We start from the raw sequence: 19,285 nt of genomic DNA, 5'->3' as shown, positions 1-19,285 counted from the left end.
TCATTTCAAACTGAAAATAGTTGGATTTTAATTAAAAACTTTACTCTGCCACTTAGCTGCTAAACTGTGTTTATTGTCTCGCCGTGCAGGTTGTCGGTGGAAATTGAAGAGCACGGACAAATTGCAGAGATGCAAATCACTTTTAAACGAGTTTTGAATAGTAGATTTGATTTTCGTTTAAATTTAATCAAATTTTCCCTTTTTTCCTTTATAACTTCTACTATGTATTCAGATGCCCAATAGTACATTTTCGGGATTTTTTAAAATATTTATTTCTCTATCACTGCCTAAATGTATTAATTTTAATCAAAAGTACATGTTGTTTAGAAATATCTGTGCATTCATTCATTTTGTGAAAATTTACCAAACTATTAAAATATTGAATGTAATTTAACATATTAAAAGCTTAATTAAACTTAACTTAACTGGGTATGTAAATATATTTTAAATTTTTTTATAAACTGAAAAATAAAGTGTAATAAATGCTTATTAATAAAGATGGAATTTAAAAATAAAATCAAATAACTTAAATACAAAGCTAGGTTTATTTAGGAATAAAATATAAATACACTGATCTCTTTTATACTTACTTATAGAACACATGGCATAGAACTTATATTTAGTAGCAACAGTAGTCCATCCCACGAACGAGCTCAACGTGTCAAGTTTTTGTTTTTAAAACGATCTCAAAACTTGCTTAGTGGAACTCGGACGTAGGACAGAGACTTGGGGATTCCTCGAACGCCACTGATGACGACGTTGCACTGACATCACTTGCACACTTTCGGCACACTTTGAAAAAAAATCGAAAAAAAAGCCTGTTCAAATGTTTTGGCGCCAGAGTTTTGGGTTTTCAGTTTGAATTCAGCCTTTTGCTGGCTGGAGCCATTCACGACTGTTTGGCTTGGAGACGAGTTTGCGACTGATTTTCCCAGATGCTGGCACTGCGAATGTAAACCCATGACCAGGCTCAAATTTGTGGCGCCCAACGTCGGCTGAGGCGGCGGCAGAGGCAGCGACTGCGGCGACTGCTGCGGCAGCGGCAGAACCAGCATCACAACGCCATCTCTGATGTCGCAAACAGTGTCCTTTGCAGATTATGTCTGGGGTCGCGTTCGGGGTCTCTCTTATTTGGGGCTGGGCTGGGTCGTCCTGTGCGAAGGATGCTGCCTGCTCGCTGGCTGCTGAATACTGGATACTGGATGTGGATATCCAATACTTGCTTTTCTCAATGAAAATCTCCATTTGCAGCCCAGCAGCGCGGCCGCCATTGGATGCATGCCTCACATCCTGTGAATGAATGCCAGCCGTGACGTCACTGGGCCCCAAGCCTTCGTGCTCCTCGGTATTTTCCTTTTTCCTTTTTTTTTATATCATCGCGACTCGACTCGGATATTTCGGCATTTGGCATTCGGCACTAGGTCACTGTGTTAGCAGACATTACAGAGCAAGCGGAAGAGGGACGGGGCGGGTTGCAGGAAAGAGAGAGGGATGTAGCGACAGCGGGGGGCGTGGCCGGTTGAGGCATCAGACGGCAGAAAGTCGGTGAGTCCTGTACCCCTTGGAAGAGCCCGCCTAAGCCTCTGTCTGTAGACAATCAAAGGTGGCAACTTTTGAAAAAGCCACAAGAAAGGACGAGGCATGAAAGAAATTCTTCGAAAGGAAAGCCAGACTGGCGAAGACTTTAAAGTTCGCACGAATGTGTGCACTTTTTGATTTCCAAAACGAAAAAAGGTTACAAATATAAATTCAATTATAATATTAAAATAGTAAATATCACCAATATTTATATATATTGTTTTTATTCATTTTTAGATTCGAAAAGTATATTTTGCGCTTTACCTTAAAGTATGCTCCGAACTTATGTGTCAAACTAGTTTTTTTAAATATATAGAAAAACAAAATACTTTAGCAGCATATATTTTGGAAAATTTGTTTATCTTATATGATGCTAATAATATACATACATATGTCAGGGTTTATAATCATTGGCATTTTCATGTACTTTCTAGATCAAAACAGAGTTTATACACTTCAGTTTTAAAAGAAAATTAATTTCCTATGTGAAGCTACATACGCATTTATGAAAAATTTGATAATATTCATATACTATATACCAGGTTATAAGACCTTTGATCATCCTTTGATCATCCGATTTTTGTAACTTTTCCTAGCTTTTAAGAATGTTTGTACACGGATATTTTCGTGATATAGGGATGCTAGCTGTGTTTCCTATGTGATATGTATGTAACAAGCACCTGGAGTGCAGCACTTGCTTATCAATTGGAACACGGCTGTGCCAGAAGTTGGAGAAGTGAATCGGATGGAAATGGAGGGGATGGAGACTGATGGGTATGGTGGCTGGTGCTCCATGCAGCGGCAATGACGTCGACGCCGTCTGCACACCTGTTTGACATTGCCCATTGGCTCGCAGATGAATGGATCCCGGAGGCCCATCCCAGCCCAGCCCGTTCCGATCCGATCCGAACCCGATTCGCAACCGATTCGGATTTTTATTCGGCGAATGCTGCCGCTGCCGCTGTTGCAGTTGACACTTTGACCTTATGCAGTTTGTGCAGTGCGTTCAAGTTGGAGTCCGCTGCTCCTGCTCCCTTCCCCGGCACCCCTTCGACATTCACCACCCCACAACGCCAGCGAATCCCAGCCAATTACGTAGCGACCTTCGCATTTATTTTTAGTGCACTTCTAAAAATAAATCGGGGTCAGCTAGAGCGGAGCCAGAAAATCAAAACTTTCACTTGCGAGTCTCGCTGGCAAATTCAAATAGTTTAGCAAGTTGGACAATGACGATGCCCAGGCGAATTCCAGATGCCAAATAGCCAGGTGTGTAGAGCAGGGAGCTGCTACGTAAAATAGAGTAGGTGGGAATTTGGCCAGGAGGTGGCTATATCTTTAGTCAAACGGGCTAGTTGTCGCTGCCAACAACGAGAACGAGACGGCCGACAGAAAATAGAAAGAACAAAAGCGTAGAGCAGCGTATTTTTATTATGCCACATATACACAATGTATGGTCGGCTATATAGACCCCATTCCGTATTCTGTATACCAAAGCATCCCATATAGCTGCGCCCGATTATTCGGCGTTATGTGATGTGCATGCATGGATTTCGCTCTAATGCCAAAACACGATTATGTGCGTCCGCCGATCGGACTATATGCTACTATATATACAGTTGTATATAGAGCGGTAATCTGTGGGCGATTCTCTTCTAGGAATGCGTCGATGGCTGTTCATGCAAGTGTCTGGCCATAATAGAGGGTTTCCTGATCCATTTGAAGCTATATCTACAGACTTAGGATGGGTCTGTACTGTGGTTCTACATATATAAAGTCTACGGGTATAGGAAACAAATATGACTATACCTTTAAGTTTCTAGTTATAGCTTAATTGGCAAGTGTTTATTGTTTTTTCTAAAAGTTAAGCCGAAAATATGATACACTTCTCTATATACCACACTTGTATACAGGCACCCTTTGTACTCAGTTCTTTTCGTTTAACCATGCCGGAAATCGGCATACAATGGAGCCAAGTGCAGAGTCCATGCGGATCAATTGAATTGCAACTGCCAGTGCATTCAAATCCAAATTGCATTGGCGCTATCCACCTGCCCCCCATTCCCTTCGCATTCTTCACGAGACTCGCCATCCGCTCCTCGTTGTGTGTTTCCATTGGTGTCGCTTAAGTCATCAAGTCCGGCCAGATAAGGTGCTCCGAATCGGAACCAATTGAGGGAGTGGCGAACGGGACAAAGGGAGCACATTTCCATGGGCCAGGACATGGGTTCAGGACATGGGGCATCCATCCACATGGCCAGCCAGTCGGACAGACAGTCAGCCCGACAGCCCGACAGCTTAACTCGGTTGACATTTATCTGGCTTTTGCATTTGTGCATTGCTGTTGCCATAGCGCCACGCCCACCCACAATCGGAATGGGCGGCCCATTGATGACGCTGGCGACTTTCATTCACAAAACTGCAGCATTTCAAGGCAGGAACGGAGTGGCAAACGTCAGCAGTGAATGGAAGAGACAGCCATGCAACCACCCCCCGTTTAGCCCCTCGATGAAAATGTGGAAAATTGTGCAGCCCCCGTCCATCTCTTCCTCTTCTTTGGATGTCCTTCGTCGTGGATGCGGATGCAGATGTGGATGTGGAGAGGCTGGGCGGCGGAGGGGACTTGGCTAATGAAGACCAATGACGTCCGACGGCTTACAAAAGCACTCGGAACAAAATGCTTAATCGTTCTCAAATTTAAATGAGTAGCATTAACTCAACTGGTATTCCTTTCTTGAAGAGCACACATTTTCATTAGATAAGTCTTCTAATTAGCGCATTGAATTAAAAGTTACCATGTATTCCTAAAAGGATTTGAAAAGGGTATTTGTGATAATTATCAGATATATTAAAGATACATGTGTGGATTCGAGATCTCACAGAAATAAATTGATGCAATATATAAGTATCTTTTTGGTAATTTTCCGTATCATTTGAAAGCACATATTTGATATGCTGTTCGGTGAGAATGTTCTTTCAAAAGTGTGTGTGGAACGGCCGTGGAAATTGGGGCCCCTTGATTGACCTCAGCTTACTGGACCATCAATCAATTAGGCGCCATTTTGCCTTCCACGAACGCGTGCACATGGAATCCGCATCATATTCCTGTTCCTGCACCATGTTGCATGTTGCATGGACTGACCTCGCTGCCTCCTGATGACGTCTGCCGTGGAAACTATGACGTCACTGGCGGCGAAACTAGTGCAAATACACTACAAGCTGCACACGCATGCCATCGGTGTGAACGGCTGTCTGTGTGCGTGCGGCGGCTGCACGTCATCAATGTGGAAAATGGAAAGCCATAGAAAAAGTACAAGGGTATAAACACAAGTCCCTAAAAATAGGCGATTAACCGAGATGCGAACTACTTCATAAAAAAACAGCAATGGAAAATATTGAGCTAGTTTTAAAGAAGCCAAACAGAAATTGCCCAATTGTTAGTAATTTTCGCTACACAAGTTATAAATAATTAAATAGGTATTTGTTTAGTTAAAAGTATATGTTTTATCTGTATAGATATTTAAGCATCATGCCAAATAAATGCCTTACTAATTAAGCTACTTATTGATCCCATTATCTATGCTAATCCCATAATTTTCCACAATTTGCTATCATAATACTAGTTTGCAAATGTTTCATTCCGATTAAATTAGTACACTTACTTTACAACACAAGTTGCGTGCTGCTCAGCCGCCTATTGATGCAACAAAATAAGTTACTTTAACCGACAAAGTTAGCAGCAAACGCAGTTAATCCTTGGAGATGTGCAACCAATACGTGTGCAGCGCATTTGAAACTGTAATCCGTTTAGTTGATTTAATTAAATTTGCAATAACTTTGCCAACTCTGAGGCGAACTTGGGCAGTGTTATTTAAATATTTTGCAGGACCTGCCGGAGTAAGCGAATTCTGAATTCTTCCATGAGTGCCAGCACCTACATAATGCGAGTGCATGCAGCATATATAAATATATATGCATATACATATATTATATATATATATATATGTATATGGTGCAGGGAGCATAAGGATGCGTGTGCCTGTTTGTGTGTATATAACCCTAAATGGGTCAGCGACAGCTGGGGGGTTTATGGAAGTGTGGGCTATGGAGGGGAAGTTCGGCGGGCAGACGACGACGACGACGACGACAGCAGCGACAAATAGTTGTCAGGTAGAGCGAACGTTGCAAGGCCACGCCCACAGTGGGCGGCGCAGGGGGTTGGGGGCTTATGACGTTTGTTTTGCTTTGACGCACTCGCAGCCAGCTGACCATCGATGGTTCGCCTTTAACCCCGAATTAAGCTCGATTCACTGGGCACACCACACTGCCCACCTTTAAGGCCTCGATTCGTGCAAATATTCCGCCCAAGTTGCAACATTGCGATATTAAAGTTTACTCATTGCCAAAGCACACTCATTTTAGACGCTTTTACATTACTGCTTTTCTAGTAATACTGGACCAACCCCGCTTCAATATTTCCTGTTTGCCAAAGATCCAAAAATAAGGCACAATATTAAAAGTGTTTTCAAATGAAAAACATTTTCGAAATTCATAAATTAAGGCAAAAATTGCTTGGGCGCGCAGCGGAATTGTTCAAAACGCTCGCAGCGAGAATGAAGGCGAAAATAGATTCGTCCAGACTTAGACGAACTGATCAAGTTCCCTACGAAAAACGAAAACATTTTGCCACAAGCTAACCCACTGCCCTTCCGCAGTCGCCGTTTTTCGATTTTCCCCCCTGGAAGCCATGTTCTAAATTTAAATGGGGGAAAAACAAAATAGAAATCATCGAAAATACATTTCGAAATAGAGCTAGAACAAGCTGTGGCAAAATCAAAAACAAGCAACACAAACAGAAACAGAAAATGCCAAGAACAACGAGATGAGCAGGGAAAAGCAACATTATTTTCAACAATATTTTGTTGTTGCTCTCCCTGCTGAAAGTTTATAGAATCGGAACATATGTACGTATAGCAGTCTATGTATATCTAAATTCATATACGATATATATATATAGACATGGTTTCGTGATCGAAACGTTTTATTCGTCGTCTTTCGTTCTCGGCGAAATTCGAAAATTACTTTCAACAAACGTTGCATGGCGTTTCGTCTACGGGGCGTATGCGTGATTTTCAGTAGGTGTGTTGCAGCGTCATTCGCACCGTTTACCATTATATATAGAATTTATATATATTTATATATATATATATATATATATATCTGTGTGTATTTGGCCATATTCCGTATATACATTATATTTAGACTGACGATGCCAAAGTAATTCAGCTAAAACATTGATATTAACAAGACGGATATAGGCTATATGTTTGTACGATTCGCTTGGAACACATTATTCGAAAGTTTAAAGTTATGTCAGCGGCCAACATGCAAGATAAATAGCCGAACAACATGAAACAGATCGTTAAAATGGTTTTTCTAGATCAAGTCCAAAGTGGCACGGTCTAAGAAAAACCTTTTAAATGAATGCAAACTGAATAATTACTTTAAGACTGGTAATGCATTGCAGGGATTAAATAGTATTTATCTGATAATTGAATCAGCCAAGTATCTATGGGATTCCCCAAAATGTATCTAATATATTTTCAGCAATATATATGTAAGGGTTATTAACCTATTTTTCTTTAAAACTGCAGTCTTCTATTGACAAGTGTAATTTGTATTCAATCAACTCATAGAAATATTAGTTATGTTTATGAGGATTAATGTTTGATAGGAGTTATAAATCTAAACTTTAAAATAATGCTGCATTTATCTATTATAAGAAGATATGTTGAAGACGATAACATTGAAAATGAATATATACAATATTATTTATCTTCCCAAGACAAGTTTATTCCCTGGACTTCCCAGAATTAGCATAATATTTTGCAGTTTTTACTCAGGGCTGGCGAAAGCAGAGGTTGCAGCCAGTCGCCGGCCCTGGTTTTCATTGCAGACCGACTGCACCGCCATCGCGTAGCCTCCCAACTGGAGCAAAACCTATTTTTATCCATTGCATTGAATTCCAAGCGGCTCCGTTTACAACAGCACACACATCGAACTGCAGATACGATTTTGTGAACACACAGATGCGGATACAAAGATACAAAGATTCTCCAAGCGGTATTTTCGTAGGGGGTTTACGGGCTGCAGTTCGGACGGGGCGGGAGTTACGGGATCGGGATAGCAATCGGATTCGGATTCGGAATCGCTTCGGCTCGCCACTCGGCTGCGACGATCGTGAGCCGAACAGTTTTCTGTATCCATTTCGATTTTGGTTGGGCTCTGCTCTGCCATGTCAGTTTTGGGGGGTTCTATTTTTGGACCTCACGCCCAGATACATAACCCCGGCCCCCGAGCCACTCTCGCTCTCTCTCGCTCTCGCCCGTTCGTGAAGGACGGTGGGCAGGTGGGCGGCTAACGGTTGGCGCTTTCGGAACATAACGGAACCGAGCCGAACGAGACGATGCGATACGATGCGATCCGATCAACAACGATCCGTATCTGTATCCGTTGGACGGCTGGCCGCTAGAATATAGTCTGCCGTGGATCGTCGGACCGTTCAGTCTTTTTGTGTCGTTCAGTATCATCCGATTCGTGTGATCGACAGCACAGCCGAATTTTTTTTCTTTTTTTTCTAATTCCTTGAAGGTGAGTGCTTTAAGCGGAGCAACATTCAAAAAGCCAAGAAAAACATCACCATCATCGACAACGAATAACAATGCAAGAACAAGCGGAAAGGAAAAACAGAAAACTGCAAAATGCAAAATGCAAATGCTAATGCAAAGAAAAACAAATGTGCAAACCTCAGTCCTTTCTCATATGCTATACATATCTATATATTGATATTTATTTGTATGGATGGACCTGACCAAAATCGTGTGCGCGTGCCCAGAGGATTCAAACATTTTTTTAACTATTTTTTTGCTATTTTTTTCAAGTGATACAAGTTAACAAGTGTCTAAAACTGCATCGAAATACTTTTCAACATTATTTTGACTTGATTTTGCAAAGAATTTTTTTTCTCGGATTGGCTTGCCAATTACGTAAGAAGTTGCCGTGTGTGTGCGTGTATGCGTGTGTGTGCGTGCCGAAAGCTATAAATGTATCCCGCAGATACAAGATACATTTCAAAAAAGCTGAAATCGCTCGAAAAGTGCCTGAAAATAGACCACAGCGAGAACAAGAGATCCCGAGAGAGAGAAAAATCACACACACACACGCACACACAGCAAATCATACACTCACACACAGAGAAACAAACGCACAGGTCGCCCACGTAAAATAACTGGATAAATGCTCTCCGAACTTTTGGATTTAATATTCGATACGAATATCGTTGCTCCAATTCGACTATTTTTTTCCGTGAACATATAAACAAATTGTACGGCAAATCATAAATAGCTGCCATATTTCTCGCATCCGAGATTCGTGTATCTATCAACAGGTTTATTTTTAAATCAGACTACTAGATCAGATACTAGATACAGTAGATGCCATCCCACTCGCTCTCATTCTCAGATTATGCTGTGTGGAGACATCGACTATGCTTAAATTCGCTGTGCATTTCTCGCAGTGTACATAGCCGAAGGTCGCCATTGTCAGAACATTTTCACGCCTTACCTTCGCTAAGGTGCGCAAATTCCTGGGTCTAAATATACGCCTAGCTCCCTAGCAATTCGTTCTACTAAGCCATATGGCTTCGTAGGTGTGAAAAACAATAATATACAACTTCCCCCAAAGGACATAAAATCTATTACGGATATCTCCTTTCGAACCATTGTACATCATTGTAATGCTGATAGCATAGCGAGTCTGTTTAACGATTACTTTCAAAACTAGAAGACTTTTTAAAGTTATATATTTACTTCGTGAGGCGTTAATTCCTCGACTTCATTTCAGTAAAAATGTATACATATACATACTATACGATTAAGCTAGCAATCAATTCCGATTAATCCTTAAGATGTAGACATGCTTTTTAGCATGATGAAATGTCATAATGTTTACTTAAAGATTTCCAATATGTCTTTTGAAATGGCATTAGTACGTTCAATTATCTGTATGCATATGTAAAAGTTACTTCTATACTAACGACTTAACTTTTAGCTTGATTAAAACGAAAACATATCGTAGGAAAGTTTCCATTAACAAAATCAGCTGGCTGAGATCGGTCAGTTGGGAAATGCTTTTCTCTCTTTGCTCACTTGAAATCGGATATCAAAGAGAGCAACTAGAAAAGCTAAAAAGCAATACAGTGGTCTTTTTCTGGCAGCTAGACGCCCACGCCAAAGTAAATGTGCGAAAGAGAGCGGGAAAATGAGCGTTGCTATGGTTGTCCTCCCATATACGGCGTGGACCAATGCTGCGTATACGTAATATGCGGCAAATGCCAACAATATTGCGCATACGCACTGTGGTACCCCGGTGAGATCGTAGGCGTGTGCGAATGGGAGAGAGAGCGACTGATTTATGGAACACATATATATATATATATGTATATATGCGTGTATACCTACATATAGCCGTGTATATATAGGGCAATGGAAATGATGTCATCGAACATTTCCATTTCCATTCACCATTCACCATTAGCCTCCAGTTCCAGTTCCTTGAGTTCACCTCTCGATTTCTCTTACTTTCAGTAACCAAAAACACAAATCAAAATGGCTGATGATGAGGTGAGGTGAGTATAGCTAACGGCACCCTTCCTACCGCCTATGACAAACGGTTGATTAACCTTTGACCCTCTTCTGCAGTTAACTATTTAGGGGCATTAATCGCAAGCACTGTTTTGGAAAATGGAAGTGATTTGGACGGGATTACCACTGACTGGATGTGGATTTAGGTAAGCAGAGTTCCCGAACAATCCAGAAGCTTCAACTGCCCCCCTTTTGCGACCATGCAACATGCAACCCAAGCCTTTCTTTGCCTTTCTCTTGCTTTCACAGGATCGCTGCGCTTTGCAACCCTCTGAATCCCAGCCATTTCTTCCTTTCGATCAAGGAGCACAGATAATGATAACTGTCAAGTCTGACTGAAAGCCATGTCTGTTATCGTTAGTGTGTGTCTATGTCTCTGTGCCTTGCTTTGTCCCTTGTTTGTTATCGGTGCGTTTGTGCTTGGAGAAATTTTAGATCTAAAATAAAACTTGGCTGTAAAGTTGTTTAGTCACTGATGAGTCAATAGACCACTCTTAAATATTTTAAATGAGTTTAAAACCTATTTGATTACTTTAAATAAGTGTGGATGATCGAAAAATGTAAATAGTTACTTTGAAGTTCAAGCAATTTTCTCCTAGCCTGGCGTACTTTTCCGATTTCTAGAACTGCAACTAACCAGAAATCCTTTACCTTGATTTCAGAAAAAGGCAGCAGCTCCGGCCGCGGCTCCAGCGGCGGCGGCCAAACCGGCGGCTCCGGCAGCAGCCCCGGCGGCCAATGGCAAGGCTGCTCCGGCGGCCAATGGAAAGGCTGCTCCGGCAGCCGCCGCCTCTCCCGCCGGTCCGCCCAAGGATCCCAACGACCCCAAAGTGAAGGCCGAGGAGGTACACTTGTGTACGTGTGTGCCCGTTCAACTCCACGTCCATGTCAAAGTCCAAGTCTCGTGCTGTGCAGTGCTGTGTTCGAATATCAGATCTAGTGTTGTGTCCAGTTTTGGATGTGGGCTAACCATGCTGATACCCGGATTGTTCGTTCGTTTAATTTGCAGGCTAAGAAGGCTAAACAGGCTGAGATCGAGCGCAAGCGTGCTGAGGTGCGCAAGCGCATGGAGGAAGCCTCCAAGGCCAAGAAGGCCAAGAAGGGTTTCATGACCCCAGAGAGGAAGAAGAAACTCAGGGTAAGTTTACTGCATATACCAAAGCTTTTTCCGATCGCCTGCTAATCCAAGCCCTTCACTTGCAGTTGCTGCTGCGTAAGAAAGCCGCTGAGGAGCTGAAGAAAGAACAGGAACGCAAGGCGGCTGAACGTAGACGCATCATCGAAGAACGTTGCGGCAGTCCCAGGAATCTCAGCGATGCCAGCGAAGGTGAGTAGCCTCGGTCCTCGAACCGAATGGTTAAGATCCCTGATCAGGCGAGTGGAAATCCCCAGGGGTTTTCCTTCCACTTGATCACGGTTCGAAAGTATAAAGGATGAAAAAACGTATAATCGAAATAAACGAAATCAATCAGTAAAACAGACAGGCGGGTTATGCATTCAATATGTTTGAGCCCGTCTGTCGCGAAGCATAAACCGAAATCGATAACTGAAAGTTGAACAAGTGTCATACATCGCATACATCCATACAATTACATAACACACCAACACGGGTACACCAAAAACACACACACACAGGATAACCGACCTCCCACATCGGATCACATCGACGTCGCAGAGGAACCATAGTCTTATTATGCCTGAACCACTGTGTGCAACATGTATCTAAATGTGTCTCTATCTCTATCTCTCTTTTGCCGCACCCATGCCCGTTAAATATCCAATCGATCCACACACACACCACCACCACCCCACTCCAACACAACCAACACCCCATTCCACAACCAACTCCGAACCACTCCGTAAAACCGAAAATAAAAACCCCATTGTGAACAGACACACTGAAATCTCTGATCAAGCAACACTATGACAGGATTAATAAGTTGGAGGACCAGAAATATGATCTTGAGTATGTTGTTAAACGCAAGGATGTTGAGGTACACGAACACCACCAATTTTATATACGCCACCTAAATACGCCTAAGTCTATCCACGATCAAAATCAAAAGCTAACGCTTAACAACTACAATATAAACACCTTCTGTCAGCTGTCTCTTTCTATATATCTAAAACACTATCTCACTCTCAATCTGTTTACTGTATAATACACTCTATATATGTTCGTGAAAAGTGTTATTCGCCAAGGCACTAAAAACTGTACAGAAACTCAATGGCTCAATTAGCTCCGTATGCGTATCCGTATCCGTATCTCCGTATACTCACCCGATTAATGCAGGTCTCTTTCTATATGTCCCTCCAGTGAGGATGTGTTCTGTTTAAGAATGGAAGTGTAGGTGCCATTTCTCGAGTAGATTAGTCTCACGAAAACACACTCACCCACTTCCACACCAAGAAATACCAGCACACTCACACACACACACACACACAGTCAAACAACACCTCCAGATATCCAGATACAGTTCGAACCGTTTTGATAACCACACTTCGTTCCGCAGATACAATTCAGAGTGCTTGTAAGGACTACCACAGTAAGATACTGAAACTGGAGTCCGAAAAGTACGATCTCGAGCACGAGGTAGCCAGAAAGGATTATGAGGCAAGCAGCTCCGGTTTCCAATAGTTTCAATCTTTCGCAGATCGTAGAACATGTCGATAACTATCTAAATATATAGAACTACTTCACTAGCCGAGGCAGCAGCACAACCAGCCCAAAGATATATGCAAATATTTCGGAGCTCTATATACACTAGTGTGTGTGTTTGTCCGGCGGACAAAAGTATATAAGACTAAGCACTTCGTAGAAACCGTAGTTAACACCATGTACTTTTTGAATCTAGTTTCCATTTTGGGAGAGAGCTGTGCAAACGAGGCCCCCACAAAAATTTCGAGGTGTTTTTGACACTCGAAAATCGTATATACCATATAGAAAGTAGAGCCCTAGTCAACGCAGCTAATCCGTAATATAAGAGCTTCAAGGTCGGACCCAAATTGGGGGGATCGAAAATAACTACGCTGCCTTTATGTACTAATAACCTAAGCCGAGTGCAACAAGTGCTGACAAACCCTATTTTTGATGTCACCTTATTTGTGGGTTTTTTGCTTTTTACGGCTTTAGCTATAAGCTTTTTGTGGCTACAAGTTGATTTTTGGCTTTTTATTGTAGCGGAAAACACATGTACTGTTTTTGTATTTTTGACAAGGCTTTTACTAACCCACCAAAATGAAAGAAAATATTAAGAAAAAGCGAAACGGTTAAGTTAGGGGAATGTACTTTACTCTAGTGTGAACAGAGCTTAGGCAAACAGTCATCACAGAAGTACAGTCACGCACGAAGGAACAACAAACAAGACACAGACACTCTTACAGACACTTCATGTTGCACCAAGAAACGAAAGCACAACACTGTCTTACACTTAGAACATTTGTAGGTGATAAAAATCGAGTTCAATCAATAACTTTATATTAATCAAATCTTAATCTAATCCTTCTTTTTCTTGAAAACGCGCCAACCAATCACTTGAACAATCAAACAAACAAAAAACACACAACCAAACTCAAATCGAAACAAACAATGCGTCGTTGTCGTTGTCTCTATACGTCTCTATCTTTCATTCTATCTCTATCTCTTTCTGACCCTATCTAACTCTGTTTCTTCGACTATATCTGTCACTCTCTCCAATTTCATGCCGCACCTAATCTCCTTCCTACTATCTTACTCTTACTCTCTTCACCTTTCTGTCTGTACCTGTTCTTTCACTCTATATCTATCTATCTTCTTTGATCCGTAACTCCCACGCATACATACAAACAAACACCAATACCAACACACTCAAATATACATACAACACCAATACAAAACGAACTCTGTCGATAAACGTCAACCGTTTACCGTTTCGTAACCGCTACTGTTACCGCTACCGTTACCGTTTACCGCAGCCGAACTGCAAACAATATGCAAACAATATTGGCAACGCGTATACAGTTTGGAGGGCGATAAGTTTGATTTAGAACACGTGCAGAAAGTCAAGGCCCAAGAGGTAAATTCCCCAAAGATTTACAAAGTTTTGCCATGCACCCACCAAAAAAAAAAACGAATTAAAAAAAAGAAACCAAGATCGAATGTTTTTTTCTTTCTTATCAAGCCAAATAAATTATATAAGATATTTACATATATATAAATCGATTATTAATCATAACTCTACTTTACGATTATGCCCTTGATTTAATTATTTGATTTCATTTCTAAATATTTCCTAATCATATTTTTAGTTTTTTACTGCGATACTTCTTTTTGTTTACCTAATTTTGATATTGTTTTAACTGCGCTAAACTACAGAAAAAAACGAAATCAGAGAGATCTTCTCGCATCGGCGCGTGCTTCAACAGTCTGGTTTTGGGGGGAAATAGTTCCCGGGCCGCCGTGTATATAGTCTATCCGTCCGGATCCGGGAACCGTCTTCCCCCGCAGTAACCCCCAAGCCAGGTCTTCGGTTCGCCGGAGTGGAAGCTTGTAGGAGAAAATAATAAGGAACGTCTTTCATTAATTGTCAAAACCCAAATAATAAGTCTGAGTTTATCGAGATGCTCATGGAATTCAAGCGTACCCAATAGGCCAATAATGTAAACCGTAACGATCGTTTCCGTTTCCGTTCCATTTCATTCCGATCTGATTTGTTCCGTTCCATTTCGTAACAGAAACAGTAGGAGAAACCCAAGTCAAAAATCGAAGAATAAAAACTCATCGAACACATAACATCTAATGAAGCTGCGAAACAACAAACGATAAGATATCGATAACCATTATTGCGATAAACCAAAAGAAAAATCTATAAACAGTAAATTCAATCATAAATACTATTAGTCATACGTAGATTTAGAACATTACCAAACGACGAACGCCGATTAAAAGTTTAAGTCAAACCAAAACCAAATTCCGAAAAATCAAATATTTTTGCAGGCGAATTGCAAGAGATTTGCGAAGAGTATTACGAGCGTATGTATATTTGTGAAGGCCAGAAATGGGATCTGGAATACGAAGTCAGGAAAAAAGACTGGGAGGTACTGCAACAATTTCAATTTAAATTTTCCAATCGTTCTCAATCAATCAATAAATGTCAAAACTCTGAATACAAAAGAACAACCAATCAAAAAAAAACCAAAAATATTAATAAGACCAACTCACCCAAGACAGAATGCAACAAAATTGTATCAAAACTAAAATCTTATTTGATTATCTAAAGTATTCATTTGAGTTCTAGTATCATGTTCGTTTCCGTTCCGTTCAGTTCCGTTGTTTCTTTCTTACTTGTTGAATGCGCATCTCAAAAATATGTCTCTTAGTTTGTATCTGTTTTACTTGACTGTTTCACAAAACAACAACCACCTCGTGCCCCCCTACCCATATATATATACAGAAGCATATATGTGGGTCTCGGTGGGGGCGCACAATCGTGACTATTTATTCGTACTACTCCCTGTTTAATTTCAATTTAGAGTTCCTAATGCCGTTGTTACTTACGTTTAACTCAAAAACTCCAGACGGAAACACGTATCCGCTGAGAACGCGAGGATTGCCTGACCAGTCAATCGATATCGAATATATCGAAAAGTTTATTCAACTTGAAGTGTGACCAGATGTCGTGCCCAGTGAGGTTATGTCCGAAAATACACATAGTGAGGATAAGTCCGCTATCGAGCACACGAACAAACATGTCACATGGCACCTCCTCACTTCCTCTTTGCAAAAATATCAATTTAACTGGCAATCCAAGTATGCTCATCAGTCACACTACACCCCAGACAACCAGAATCACAAACAAATCGAACAACAACAAGAAACAAGCAACAATAATGTAGTATTAGTGAATTGCACAATAGTTACAACAACAGCAATATAACTAGTTTGTTGCACCATTTGTGAACTTTGTTTTGTGTGTGTGTTATTTCTCTTTTTTTCTTAACTGTAACCAACAATTTGTTTGTGCCGCTGTCGACGCGTTACGCCATTATTCAACTGAACCACAGTCTGTGCGTCCGGTCCACAAACACAATTTCAACCCAAAAATTTACCAGCACATAGTTATACAAGCACATTAGCACAAAAGTACACGATCACAATTTATGAACAAAAGAAGGAAAAGTACAGTCACGCTCATACGAAACGCAACGCACGCCAGCACGCAACATTTTGCATGCAGCAACACATGAAAAAAAACAGAAGAATAAAACACTGAAACGACCGACAGGCAGCAGCCACGAACCACCTATCCCGATCAGCCACGCCCTGTACTGCCCACCGCCCACCAAGCCACCGCACTTCATTGTAAATAATGTTTGTGTAAATTGATCCCATCGCCGCTCACACTCTGTCTCTCTCTCTATCTCTTTCCCTCTCTCTGTTTTTCTATCTATCTCTCTGTTTCTATCTCTGTCTCTCTGTCACTTTTTTCTGTGTTTCTATACTATCCTTTCCGCGAAAAGCCGCAAAAAAGATAAGCCAAAAGCAAAGCTGAGTTCCAAGTTGAAAAGCATAAAAGCCAAGCGTCGATTACTTCTCGATTGAATCACTTAATGCTAGGCCACTAAACGTGATATACCGATTACCGATTACTGATACCGTTTACCGTTACACGTACCCGCCAAAATGCCAAATGAAACTGCGTGCGCAGCTGAACAAACAAATCGAAAGAAAGAGAAACAAGAAAGCAAAGCAAAGCAGAAAAAGCAACACAAAACAAAAAATCGAAGGGAGCAAGAAGATGAGGCTGTAATCAGTGTTCCGATAACGATTACGATAACAATATATACAAATACCGTTAAGCAGTACCTCAGCCCAGTCGCCCTATTGGGTTTCAGTTTCAATCTCAATCTCAACTTCCGTTCCATTTCCATTGTAGTTGCAGCTAGGCCAACGTCGCTCGTTCCGTCTCACTCCCTCCGGCTATCTAGCTATCTATCTATCGATCTATCTTAATCACTTGATCACGCTGACTATCTGTCTCTGTCTAGTGTATATATGTATAAACGAACAATACTCTCTATAAAACTACAAATAAAGCATTAAAGCAAAAGCAATCGACATTTGGATGTTATGCTGTTCAATCAACAAGAGGCGCGATTAAAGCGCCAATCTATTGAACCACCAAACCAACCAATCGAACCGAACCGCAACCACCAAATCCTCGTCTCGCTCCCACTAGGCAGTTTAGACCGCAAAGAACTTGGCTCGCTCGCTCGCTCGCTTACTCGCTCTCGCACTCACTCACCCACGCACGCCAGCACGCCCTAGTCTTAGCTCATAGTACTTAGCAATACGACTTAGTGGTAATGCCCATGGTAGAGTATGCTCTATATGTCTGCAACCCATGTTTCCTGTTTCCTGTTTCCCTTTGCATGCGTAAAAGAACCCCCATTTAGTGAAAGGAAAGAACTTCTTCTTGCAGCATTTTGATTTTGATAGTTGCCCGCCGTAGCTGTAGCTTTATGTGTCCATAGACCGATAGACAATTGTCGATGAAATCATACTAATCGCGTACCCTCTTTCATCCCAACTCTCTCTACGTGCCTGGCTTGGTTACACAGATCAACGATCTCAATGCCCAAGTTAACGATCTTCGCGGCAAGTTGTAAGTACAATCGAAATAATCGGCAGGAAGGCGATAACTAATCGATTACATTCGAATACCTTTAGCGTCAAGCCAGCCCTGAAGAAGGTCTCCAAATACGAAAACAAATTCGCCAAGCTGCAGAAGAAGGCCGCTGAGTTCAACTTCCGCAACCAGCTCAAGGTGGTGAAGAAGAAGGAGTTCACGCTGGAGGAGGAGGAGAAGGAGGTAAGTGGGCATTTCCCGCCATAAATGGGAACTTCAGCGACGGGGGATATCCAATATTATAATCTCTACTCGACGATGAACGAAACACTACACCAATCTCTATATCTTCTATATCTTCTCCGTGACGTTTAGAAAAAGATAAAAGATGCCGCTGTGCTAAATAAGGCCAAGAAGTGTAAGAACCTCAGTGTGTGCGTGTGACCCAGATCCTTCTGTTTGCCTTGAGCACCTGAGTGCACCTGCTCCATATCTTTCTCTCTCTCTATATGTTGTCGCACACTGATCTGTCTTTGTCTTTCAACGATCGTAGTCAGTAGTTATAGTCACACACTTTCTCTCTAAATCACACGAACAACTAGAATAGTCTAAATGTGGGGGATCTGAATTTGATTGCTCGAAATTAACCACGGAAAATATGCATTCATTGCACTCGCAGTCGATCAAGTTGAGCATCCCACCATAGCAATTTATTTTGGAGCACACGTCACTTGTACATGTAGATCACTATGTAGTTCTTAGTGTCGGCACCGCGCATCCAGATGTTGTATGTGACCATTTGGGATGGTACATGAGCCTACTAATACCGATATATTCTCTCCTCTATTCCGCCATGATATCCACGTCCGGATGAGCAGAAGAAACCCGACTGGTCCAAGGGCAAGCCCGGAGATGCCAAGGTGAAGGAGGAGGTTGAGGCCGAAGCTTAAGTGTCCACACGTCCACTAGTGTCCACTGACCCGTGACTCCCGCCCTAAACAATAATTGAAATTATTTACAACAATTATCTGAAGCAATACAATTTATATGAATCTATTAATATATATATATCCGCAAATATATATGCATGTATATATCTCGCCATATATATATGTCCACAATGGATTTGATCAGAAATGAAGTCAATAAACAACAACAGCAACAACTAAATTAATTCAAAATCAAAATCAAACTCAGACTCAAACTCAAACTCAACTGCTATAAATAATTCAGATCAACGATTCAAAACAACAGCCAAACATCTGAACGCCTTGATGAATTATTTATTATATTTCATTATTTACAAATTATATTTTTTAATGTAAATTAAATTAAATTACAAAAAAAAAACAGACACATTTTTTCTAACTCGCCCTATATTATGATATATATATTTTTTGC

At 41.3% G+C, this 19,285-nt stretch overlaps 1 protein-coding gene across 12 annotated transcripts; it reads left to right on the top strand.

Moving 5' to 3' along the window:
* Window positions 1–8,101: 8,101 nt before the first annotated feature.
* On the top strand, window positions 8,102–19,071 carry LOC6614826 (troponin I). Of its 12 annotated transcripts, none has more exons than XM_032724532.1 (10): window positions 8,102–8,226; window positions 10,221–10,256; window positions 10,940–11,122; window positions 11,287–11,415; window positions 11,481–11,604; window positions 15,253–15,353; window positions 17,877–17,920; window positions 17,986–18,127; window positions 18,260–18,302; window positions 18,763–18,853. In XM_032724532.1, coding segments are annotated over exons 2-10 (783 nt in total). In that variant the 5' UTR covers window positions 8,102–8,226; window positions 10,221–10,241; the 3' UTR covers window positions 18,765–18,853. The 12 variants fall into 12 exon arrangements, with proteins under 12 accessions (XP_032580423.1, XP_032580429.1, XP_032580420.1 ...); XM_032724531.1 differs by lacking the exon at window positions 15,253–15,353 and adding an exon at window positions 12,171–12,271 and having other exon boundaries at window positions 8,105–8,226; XM_032724538.1 differs by lacking the exons at window positions 10,940–11,122; window positions 15,253–15,353 and adding an exon at window positions 14,232–14,332 and having other exon boundaries at window positions 8,103–8,226.
* The last annotated feature ends 214 nt before the right edge of the window (window positions 19,072–19,285 follow it).

Source organism: Drosophila sechellia, chromosome X (genome assembly GCF_004382195.2).
Source record: "Drosophila sechellia strain sech25 chromosome X, ASM438219v1, whole genome shotgun sequence".
Classification (NCBI taxonomy): Eukaryota; Metazoa; Arthropoda; class Insecta; order Diptera; family Drosophilidae; genus Drosophila; species Drosophila sechellia.
The sequence above is the reverse complement of the archived record's forward strand: the minus strand, read 5'-3'. Positions and strand labels throughout refer to the sequence as shown.